Source organism: Homalodisca vitripennis, chromosome 1 (assembly GCF_021130785.1).
Source record: "Homalodisca vitripennis isolate AUS2020 chromosome 1, UT_GWSS_2.1, whole genome shotgun sequence".
NCBI lineage: Eukaryota > Metazoa > Arthropoda > Insecta > Hemiptera > Cicadellidae > Homalodisca > Homalodisca vitripennis.
Window position 1 is genome coordinate 132,938,991 of NC_060207.1, and position 12,235 is coordinate 132,951,225.

General features: G+C 33.3%; 1 protein-coding gene across 2 annotated transcripts in view; it reads left to right on the plus strand.

Annotated features, from left to right (window-relative positions):
• Positions 1-12,235, plus strand: part of LOC124371465 (U4/U6 small nuclear ribonucleoprotein Prp3-like) — a 47,705-nt gene that overhangs the window by 33,669 nt on the left and 1,801 nt on the right. For both annotated transcript variants that reach the window (XM_046829807.1, XM_046829800.1), the window contains exons 7-12: positions 479-639; positions 1,947-2,032; positions 2,147-2,289; positions 3,126-3,340; positions 7,725-7,871; positions 11,621-11,711. In XM_046829807.1, the coding sequence (XP_046685763.1) occupies positions 479-639; positions 1,947-2,032; positions 2,147-2,289; positions 3,126-3,340; positions 7,725-7,871; positions 11,621-11,711 (843 nt within the window). The remainder of the gene's footprint in view (positions 1-478; positions 640-1,946; positions 2,033-2,146; positions 2,290-3,125; positions 3,341-7,724; positions 7,872-11,620; positions 11,712-12,235) is intronic.

Sequence of the window (12,235 nt, forward strand, 5' to 3'; positions counted from 1 at the left end):
TAGAAAATTTCTAGTTTTGTAGTGGTTCATATTTTCATATTTATTTTCCAAACTTTATTTATAAGTATAAAAAAATGTTTATATATCTTTTTGTAAAGAATTAAATGGAGTATAAGATAGAATAACTAAAAGTAAAAAAATAAAATATTTCAGTAACACTAAGTTGTGTCAAAATAAAAAACTAAATGTTTTTGCTCATAAAGTTTTTGTTAATGATTTTCTTTATTTGTATAAAAACGTTAAATAAGTAATCAATGTATTATAAGTGTAAAGGAAATATATTTATCTAAAAAAAAACAAAAACTCAAGACATTTTACCAATAAATAAATTTGTTATGAATTTTAAACCAGACCCTTGCAGAATTTATGCATACCATATAGCAAAACGCGCGGCACTCAAAGGGTTAAGATGCGTTTCCATTTACAAGTAAACATTCATATCAGTAATGACGTTGCTAAAATATTTCATTGTGAACAGGCCCAACTAGAGAAACTACAGAGTGAAATCTCCCAGATTGCCCGCAAGACCGGTATCTCATCAGCTACAAAGCTGGCACAAATTGCACCCAAGATTGAGACTCAGGTGGACGAGATACCAGCAGTTGAGTGGTGGGACTCTGTTATATTAACTGCAGACACGTGAGTTACTTAAATATAACATGTTTGTTCTGAAACATAAAGATTAAAAAAAATAAATAGTTTGATAAATAACAGGTTGATGATGACGGCAAATCAGGTCAATCACAAATTATAGTTAGCTGAGCACTAGCGAAGCCTATTACTTTGATGGGCTGGAAAATATTATTTCTGTCTGTCTGTCTGCATGATATCTTGGAAATAAACTGACCTATAGACTGCAGCCCTAGCACTGCAGCTATGCTAAATCTCTTAGAAGGGTCCAATTTTTGTGCATGTTGCAAGGCTGTTTTGAACAATCCAAAAAACCTGAAGTGCATGTCACATGTGCTTCTCACACTGCTAGGGTTAAAATTGTTTGTCACTCAATGGAATTTGGTTGAGCATTAGCAGACATTTTTACATTGGTGTTATAGGTAATCATGATATCAACGAGAAAATCGCAAAATATATAATTTTGTAACAAACTGAGTACAATCATATGAAATAACATGTGACAATTTTATCATGGAGTAAAAAGAAAAAATAATAAGAGTAGAAATTCAATATTAAAAATAAATGATAACTTTTGATTTTAGTGTACTCTTCCATTGTAGTACCATCCTTAGGTGAAGAGCATTTAAAATTGTACACTGCTTTGAATCTTAACTGAATGAACCAAACTGTGAATTTATGTATCGTATGACAAGACATATCAAGGAAGATTTCATCTACTACTAACTTTTGCATATATCTTTTTTTGTATAATCTTTTCTAACCTTCCCATACTTATTTTTCTCAGAAAGCGTGAGGATTCTACTTAAATTAAGGTGAAGGGAAAGTTTGAAAGAAAACTTGTGCATGAGATTTAATATATTAAATATTCAAGCATGCTTAGTTAATATGCTAGTTCCAAGTTCAAATCAGCCTATTGGTATGGTATTACTGTATAATCAGCCTACCTTGATCTCAACTTGTCCACTTATTTGTTAATTACTTTGAGATAGAACTTTCAACTACATTTTTTATCACACAAATGTGTATTTTAAATTATTTTTTAAAGCGGTTAAACTTGAAATACAATTAGAAATCTTTTTGATCACACTAAGAAACAAATAATGGTAATTCCAACCATATAAATTCTTTATGATTATTATTATTATTATTATTACATTCTTTGTGGTCTTGTTTTTGAAAATCACTGAAAACTGATAAACAGTGTTTTATTAAACTTCCGTATGGCAAACTGATTAGTCCTTAGTAAAAGCATTTGTAGTGTTAATTAATTAATAAAAATAATGTTCATATTCTGTTTTTTTTTAATGTTTTAGATACCTAAATGAAGAAGGATACCCACTAATAAAGGCACAGACAATAACAAATTTAGTAGAACATCCAATTCAGGTCAAGCCTCCAAGTAAGTATAAGAAAATAAGTTTGAACAAATATTTTGATGTCACTAATAAGATCCATCATTAGCTATGTTTTATTGAATCTCTGATTTGCTATGATTGTGTGTTGATTATTACAGGTGAACCCTTAAAAACTGTTCATATGCATGTATTTTTAACAAAAAAAGAGCGTAAGAAATTAAGAAGGCAGAATAGAAGAGAGGCTTGGAAGGAAGAACAAGAAAAAATCAGATTGGGTTTGGAACCCCCACCAGAACCAAAAGTAAGTTTCTTTTGAATTATTCTTGATCTACTAATATTAGGATCACGTTTTGGATGTAAATTGATTGGAAGTTCCTAAATGTATTGTAGAAAATAAATAATGTCAAGACCTTAGCAATGGGGACATTTAGAGTAATATAAATTATCTGGCACTTGAGCTTAGTTGCTAGATATTTGCATATCACGTGTATTATGAAACTAAAGTTTAATTAACAATTGTATTTGCAACTTATGCCATTTATATTTACCCTGTTGTATATTCTGCATAGATTTTTTACAACTGTCAAATTCAAACAATACGTTGAACATTTCATCTAGCAAGTGATGCATTGCAACCCATGATTCTAACTTTTTTATAATTTGATGGAAAACCAATTAACCCTTAAAACACTGAAGAAACTTTGGCCTTAGAAATTAAAAAAACAGTTCAGTTTTTGGCAATAAGCTTTCCAGATTTGTTGTCAGGTCAAAAATTGTGCTCTTATCTCATTTTAGAACATTTTGTCAACACGTATAATGGTGGAAAAAAATAAAGCCTTATATTTTGATTATACATTTCCTGTAAATGAAATCTTAATTAACTACGTTGAAATAGTATATTTGGTTTAACAGTATGTACATTTTTGGTTTTTTTATACATTTGTTTATCAATACATTTATTTGTTTATTTTTAACAAATCAATGTACATTAATCAATTGTATAAATAAATAGTAACCGTTTATGTAATCTTAGTAAATACACAAAATGTATTTATGCTATTGATTGTATATTAACACTTTCAGAATTTTGTTTTATCAATTTTTTGATTGTAATCAGATTTTCGTCTTTAAATCCAGCTGCGAATCTCGAACCTTATGAGAGTGCTGGGGACTGAAGCGGTGCAGGACCCCACCAAGGTAGAGGCCCATGTGAAAGCGCAAATGGCTAAGCGACAGAAGGCACACGAGGATGCCAACGCTTCACGTAAACTGACAGATGAGCAGAGGCGGGAGAAGAAGATAAGACGTCTCCAAGAGGACACTTCTCTAGGGGTGCATGTCACCGTCTACAGGTGAGCCCTGTCAGTTATTTCTATTTGGTTCATTCGACACTTATGCTTTGTGGAGTTCTTTTTTATGAATTTAATATATACAGTGTGATCATAAAGCTCCGCATGGCTTGATAATTCCCAAACAGATACTTTACCGATTACAGGTAAAGCAATACACCTTGGTACATCATTACTGCACCCTATAAACCTATTTTTCAACTACCAATTTTTTGTTATGTCAGGGGAATGACTCTCAAGGAGTTAGGAAATCTTAAATGAGAGCATACGTCAAGTAGTACATCAGATTAAAGGTCTTTATTAGTAATGTACAATACTGTAATATTTGAAGCCGAATCTCAAATGCAGCGAATCTTCAACAAAGATTCAGATTCAAGAATCAATCAATGGGATTTGGCTATTGAATATGCGGAGACCTGCTGAGTCATTATCGGCTGATTGGTAGTACACAAACTACTGATCGCTAAAACGTTTTTTGTAACTTTATGTTTGAGAAATTGTATATGGATAATCTTATTAACAATTTACCTGAGATTTGTAAATCATATTTAGCTTTGATTTTGTTGTTATTGTTCTCTTAGGACAATAAGCTTATAAATTGTACCTAGCTCTTTAAGGACCTTTGCGCTGCTTCCGGTGTGACAAGATATTCTGGATGGGTAAGGTTGGGGGTTGGGGTCGCCTCCTATTGAGATCCACGAGGAAGAACTTAGAGCATTTATCTCAAGTCATGTCCTCTCGAAAGAAGGGGAGGCCAGCTCAGAACCCGCCTCTCCAGTCACAGCAGGCAGGGAGTGGCACATCCTTATGTTGAGGCTAGCAAGAATCCGTGATTCTTAGGAAATGAATCCCGCCAACACCACCAGTCATCTCCCACTGTAGACTAGACCTATCGAATTACCCTTGCACCCCAGAATCTCGACAATTGCGGTTAGTGATGTGCTGCTCCTGGACATCCATAAGGTTGCCCAGATTTAACTAACACGTCGGTTTTTGTTGTGCTCTGTGGTAGGTTCAACTGGAAGGTGTAAATGAGCCAGAATTAATCCCTGCTGGTTTTAGCTTGGACTGCTGTTCGGGATTATGCAAAGTAGGACGTCAGCTGTTCAGCATTTCGCAAAGTACCAATCTCTAAAGTTTGTGAGACTTTGAGTACATAGATTAACAAATTATCATGCTTTTGCCCGTAATATTTCACTTTAAGCTCATATTTGTCTTGACTTTACTAGATAAAATTGTTTTTACGAGGGCTGTTCAGAAAGTAACCTCCGGTTGGTCACAGTGCGGGTAGTGGAGGGGAGTAGCGCGCCATCTGTGCATTCACGCACTAAGCAGGTCAGTCGGCATCAAGCTGTAGTCGAGTGAACATCGTACCTGCGCTAGTTTAGTTTTTGTGGCAGTTTGAAATGTGTGCTGCAATAGAAATTACCGCCAAATGTGAAGTGCGTGCTGTTATACGGTTTTTTACAGCCAAAGGATACTCTGCAGCAGCTATTCATCGTGAGCTTTGTGCCGTGTACGGACCACAAGTTATGAGTGAAGGAGTTGTCCGTGAATGGGTACGTTTATTTAAAAGTGGACGAGAAAACGTTCATGATGAAAAGAGGAGTGGTAGACCATCCTTGGTGACTGACGAACTCGTTCAGACAGTTGATGCAAAAGTTCGTGAAAATCGACGTTTCACAATGGCGGAGTTGTCTACTGATTTTCCACAGATTTCTAAGACTCTTTTGTACGAGATAGTGACAGCAAGATTGGGTTACCGTAAGTTATGTGCACGATGGGTGCCCAAAATTCTTACCGACCACCACAAAACTCAAAGAATGGCCTCTGCATTAGACTTTCTGTCACGTTATGCGGACGAAGGAGAACCATTGTTAAACAGAATCGTGACCGGTGACGAAACCTGGATTAAGTACGTAAACCCTGAGACAAAAGAACAATCAAAGATGTGGGCACATTCAGATTCGCCTACCAAACCAAAAAAAGCCCGGCAAGATTTTTCTGCCAGAAAAACTGATGGCAACGGTGTTTTGGGATGCCAAAGGGGTGTTGTTGGTTGAATTCATGGAACGTGGGACGACCATTAATCAAGACGTGTACTGTGAAACACTAAAAACATTACGACGGGCTATACAGAACAAACGCCGTGGTATGCTGACTTCCGGTATCGTTTTTTTGCACGATAACGCCCGTCCTCACTCTGCTTGCAGAACAACAGCCCTTCTTAAGTCCTTCAAGTGGGACGTTTTCAACCATCCACCTTACAGCCCAGATCTGGCGCCAAGCGACTATCACCTCTTCATGCATATGAAGAAATGGCTCGGGTCCCAGCGGTTTGATGACGACGAAGAGCTCAAAGATGCGGTCACAGGCTGGCTCAAGGCACAGGCGGGTGATTTTTATGCAGAAGGAATTTCAAAGCTTGTGAAGAGATACGATAAGTGCCTCAATCGTGATGGAGACTATGTCGAAAAATAGTGCAAAGATGTAGTTGTAAGATGTATATATTAAAATATTTTTACTTAACTTGGTGTATTTTTTTCAATCGACCGGAGGTTACTTTCTGAACAGCCCTCGTATTTTTTACAAGTGTTGGTATGAATTAAACTGCTTGGGTTTGCAGAACACTACACACACAGTTAGGTTATATTATTGTTGTTAAAAAATGTTTCTTCTCTGTTAGCTGTGCATATATTTACTAGTTTAGTTAGCGAAATATACCCTAAATATTTCTTTATAAAGATGTTACTTTTCGTAATGGTTGACAAAATGCCATTAAAGTTCATAGAACTTTTGCTTCAAAGGTCACACTGAAAGTCACCAGAAGTAACTTATACCTGAGCAGTAGACACCCAGATTAAGAAACTCAAAATGTTTTCTAGAATGTCTTTGGATTCAAACATTTGGCGAGGTCCAACATTTTATGAAAAAAAACAATAGATTTTCCACTATTTGACAGTAACATACATACCATGTTTCTTTACCAAACAACTCATAAAATAATTTTAACTTGTTAATTTTATGTCAATGTTATTTAACTATATAAAAATGTTCGTATTTGTATTCTTGTGTGTAAACTGTTATGTATTTAAGATAATATTTGGCAATTTGTTAAATCCAATTTTGTTAGAATTTCAATCCAGAATGACTTAAATTTGTGACAAAGTGTGGCTGGCTAATTTTCAAAATGAAATATTAATAGTAATTCATAACTATTTTCGAACAGTAGATCTTGTTCACTTAGTATATTCCATAGCTTATCTCCTTGTATTTTAAATGACATGTGTTTTTAATTAAGTACAAAATTGATAATATTATTATTGTAACCACTTTTATTCAGTTATGTGAATCTGATGATGTGTTCCTTGAGCACGTAAGGTCTTACAAAAATAAAAAGTATATTATTGGAGTGTTTGTTTTTAAATTTATGAACAATTCCAGTAAGAAAAAAGCTTCTAGAATGTAGTATATTCCATTTTGTGCAATTAGAAACTTAATTTATAACCTTGTTTTCTTTGACATGTATAAACATCATACAAATGATATGGTGCAGGATATAATGAATATTATTAATTTGTCAATTGGTGGGCTAATGAATATGCAAATATAGTGCACTAATGAACAGCTATGTTTGGTTTCTCAGTATAGTAAATATACCTGCCATTCTCTTATGCACAGGCTACACAAAGCATTCAGTTGTGATACTTCTGTCTTAAATAACAATAGAGAATATAAAGTTAAGTACTGAATGCTGCTACAATTATAAAATTTATAAATGAGGTCCTGATAAAGATATACAAATACAGTAGTTTTATTCATATAATCTATCTTATTTGTTTACATGTCAAGTTTTTAACCATTTACATAACATGTATCCATCCATTTAGATATATTATCCTGACTGTCTAGGCTCATTTTTGTGACACTCACTATATTCTGACTGTACAGAGTTAAAACTAGCTAGTTAATAGTTTAACTAGAGTTAAACCTATTAAGTATGCAAGTATAAATCAATTACATCATCAGATAAAAATACAATAATTTATGTAATTTATTATTTGGGAAGTACCACATTTAGGAAAAAGATACATAAAGCTAAAATGTTGTTCAATAATAATTACAAAGTAAAAATAAACATACATCACTTAGACAGTAGTAATTAATGAAATTGGTCAACCATCAAAGGAATATGCATCATCACACCACACAGGGCTAGCAAAAGGATATCATTATGTTCAAGGATTATGTACTTTAGCAGTGTTTAAGAAATGATCAATACTTTCAAGAAGTACTTTCAAGATGGCCGCCAAACAGCTATTTATTACAGACTGTGTTGTTATTTTAAAAAACAACATCATGTTAAAAAGAATTTTGTATTTTCTAGGGTGAGAGAGTTGACCAATGCTTCTAAGAAATTCAAGATAGAGACCAATGCCAAACAGTTGTTTATGACAGGCTGTGTGGTCATGTTCAAGGATTGCAATGTTGTAGTGGTGGAAGGTGGGCCCAAACAACAGGCGAAGTTTAAGAGGTACGCAATGTTTCTGTATTAGATAAGAGGTTAGCTTATCACATTATAACCCAAGAGTTGTCACTTAGGTCTTGCTATTGGTACAACGTTAACGATATAAACACTTTGTTTATTAGATCCAAAAAGTGCTTCATTGTCGAATCAAAACTCAAAATTAACTTTCAAATATTAACAAAATATATGGGTACCTAGACAAATAGTGAATGTGTACTGGTTGACATCTTTAACACTTATAGACTACTAATTAAAAGATTATCTCAGTAAAATTGTCATGAAATGTTCTAACATTTCACATTATTGAGAAGTTAGAATGTAGTAACAATGAACAATATTTTTTCCAATATTAATATCAAACAGTTTATCGTAGTCAAACTAATTGAATGTTGTGTTCTAAAACATAATAAGTCATTAGTTTAACCCTTTGAGTGCCGGGCATATTTGGGGGGTGGTGTACTGAAATGTGCCGGGTATTTTTCCAGTGAGTGTACCGAAAAGTGCCAGGCCTATTTTAGCAAATTTGTAAGCGTTTAAACAAAAATTCATAGTTTGGTTATTTATTTAGCTATCAACCTAATTTTTCTTTTAATTTTCTTTGCACAAACTGCAGTTTACCAAAACATAATATAAACTGCCATGGAACTATATCTAGTAATAAAAAACATTTACTTACCAAAGATATTTTTCCAAATTTTTTTGTTTTTCTATTTTCACACTCAATAACATCATTGAAAAAAATACAAGACTTGTAACTATGTATAAAAACTGAAAGAGCATTTAATTCTGAATAACTGTACACATTTTCACTTCAAAATCTTTAAAATTAACATTGTTATGTCACTTTTACCACACCAATGTAAAATTGTATTTATCAGCCGTGACAACAAAGAATGTTCGAAACTGTGATTATTTTTATTATAAATATTATATATATATATATATATATATATATATATATATATATATATATATATTCCTCAAATAGGAGTTAGCATATAAATGTGTGTACTTTACAAACATATCTAATATTACTGGGGTGAAAAACAAGTTGAAGTAGCTGACTGGTGGTGAATTCCTATTTGGACAGTGTTTTACAGAAGGCCTATAACTACAAGAAAAATTCTCATTATAACCTGGGTCATTTTCCTCATTCACTTCTATCCATCCACTTCCATCTTCATCTGAGTTTTCATCTGAACTGTCAGGGATTACAGTTCTAGGCCTACCACTAGGCCTAGGTTGAGGACTAACATCTTCATCTGACAATTCATCACTTGAAACAAAACGTTGTGTAGGCCTAGTTTGCACATTTTGATTACTGGGTCCAGGTTGGTCAAAGTCGGAACTAGGTATATAATCTGGATCATCATCGGTATTGTCTCCATATAAACCACTTTCACTACTATCACTGTCTTCTGAACACACGCTGACATTGCTTACAAAACTATCGTCAAGGAACTCTTCAACAATAACTCTTCCTATTGCATTTTCACTTAGATCAATGCTATCTTATCTAGATCATTCGTCATCTTTGTTAATATAAATCGTTCCAAAGACAACTAAATCGATATATTATGAAAACAACAACTCTTTTTGAACAATTATAAACTATAATTAAGTCAAAATGTGAGTATTTGGATTTTTTACGAATATTTTTCCGAACGTCCGGTAAAATCGGACTTTGGCACTTTTTGGCCGACTTTCGACGTCCGACAGAATCGGACGTTGGCACTTTTCAGACATCATTTTGATGTCCGATAGAATCGGACGTTGGCACTCAAAGGGTTAAATTATCCTTAAGAAAATAAGAAAATTTGGATATATTACCAAATGTAAGCTATGAATATTGAATTAGTGACATCAGCATGAATTGTAAGTGTGTAAACCACCCACATGTTGCTCGCAATTATACCACAGGTTGATTACAATTGCTAGCATATTCAATGTTTTTACTTTCTCTGGGTACTCCAAATTAATTGAGATTAAAAACCCAATACCAACCAACCAAAACCAATAGTTCAAAATAATTGTTAGTGTTAATGTGGAATATTGTTTTATGTTAAGTAGAATCAAAATAGTTACTAAATTTCTTGAATCATCATCATCATCATCTGACGTTTCCGTTATCACGGGTCGTCGTACACAGCCTCCTCCACTTTTGTCTGTCATTCCAGGTCTCCTCTTCCTCCACCTGCATTTTCTGTAGTCCCCTTCTCTCTATGTCTTTCCACACTTGATCCTCCCATCTTCCTCTCGGTCTTCCTCTTGGTCTTCTTCCTCTTTCCTCCTTCTCCAGTGCTATTCTAGGCATTCTATTATCTCCCATTCTCTTCACATGCCCCATCCACTGTATTCTTCTTCTTTCCATTGTCTCTTGCAGTGAAACTACCTTCAATCTTTCTCTGGTTATTTCGTTCCTTATTCTATCTCTTCTTGTAGTCTTCTCTATCCCTCTTAAAAATCTCATTTCTGCAGCTTGCAATCTGCTTAAATCATTTTTAGTCCACGTCCACGTCTCTGCTCCATATAATAAAATTGGTTGGAAATAAGATTTATACATCAATACTTTTGATTCTTTCCCAATGTTCCAACTCCACACAATCTTCACCATATTGAAAAACTTTCCACTCTTCCATATTCTGTTTCCTCTCCAAATTTCTTGAATACCTTTCCATTATGTGTACCTTATGAAAATTTCAATGAACTTTTCCACTGCTACTCAAGTATGTATAGACCTTTCACTTGTACTATGTAAGTGTGATTAACCATTTTTAGCACAAAATATACATCAAATAATGTATGCATACTAACTGATATTATTTTAACAGTATATATAAAAAAATATGTAATAGATGCACATGTTTCAGACTTTTAATTGCAATGTGCTGAAAGTGCACTTTACACTATTATTATTTCAATGTAAATACTAACATATGTGGCTATTTAGGTAATTAATGAAGTTGAAAGCTGATACAGAGGGTGATCAAAGATCCTGTAGGCTTATGTATGATCTGGTTTATTATCACTCAAGTTCAATTTTATAGGAAAATTAAACAATGGAGGTTGAAATATTGTGTCACTGTCAAATAGGTCTTAGGTTGGTCTTTGTACTAAATAAATAGACAATAACAAAACTAACCAAGCTGTACAATGTACATATGCCATAGATTTATTAAAAAGTTTGATTTTGAGTACTAGAAGGACAAGATAAAGAATTTTGATAAAATAAATCTATGTAATGAAAAAATCTCATAATTGGCTAAACATGTTGGGATGGGCAACGTAAAAAAAGTAAATTAAATCAACAAAATAAAATTATTTATTTGTTGATTTGAAATTTATTAATCTGAGAGAAAAAGTGCAATGACTTGGCTGTACTCTGTGGAGATATGGAATTAAATTTTCCAAAAGATTTTGACAATTCAGTTAGATTAAAGAAAATTGAGTTTGCATCTCAGAATATGTGAGTGGCTTTAGCTGCCCGTAATTTCCACTGTTTATTAATTTTTATCATAGTAATGAAAAATAACAGTATGTACTGTATTCAGTATAATAATGACAATAGTGGTAAAATACATCCCCCCCAAATAAAATTCTGGGCATGCACCTATTCTGGTCAATGATAACAATTATGTGTTATTGTTTTACCACGTTGTGTTCTTTTGCTTTTAATTTAAGTATGTTAATTGTCATAGATCGTCATTGATGTTAACATTTTCTTAAAATCAAAATGGGTTTGTTTTTATTTCTAGGCTGATGATGCACAGGATAAAATGGGAAGAAGATACACTTAAAAATCCAACAGAAAAGGATAAAAATAACCAATGTGTACTGATTTGGGAAGTAAGTGGTTTTTCAGAGATTATGATTTATCATATTCTATCTAGTATTCGTCTTCTATTGCTGCTGATTCTTCGTAGAGGTTAAGTAAAGGAGAGGACTTTCTGTAGTACTATAATAAATCATGCATATCAAATAATTAAAAAATAAAAATGGTTCCACAAAATCTTACAATTTGTTTCTGGAATGGTTTACTGCTGTTTCAGTGTAATTTTTAGGACTTATTACTTTATCTGTTTGATGAAATACTAATAGTTACATGTGGCTTTCTATGATATTTTGTAGGCTTCACACATGCAGAAGCACTTCTGGTTCGAGTGAATTATATTTCCGGCCACAATCAAGGAAATATGTCAAAAAGTGTATTTATGGCCGTTGTAATTTACTCCAGTCATGGTAATTTTTGTGCCATAGTTGATTTTGCCTTATTTCCCCGATCAATAACATTTGTATACATACACATGTCTGAGAAGTCTACTTCTGTTAGAAGACAACTATGGGATTTATAGTCTTTAAAGTTATAGTAA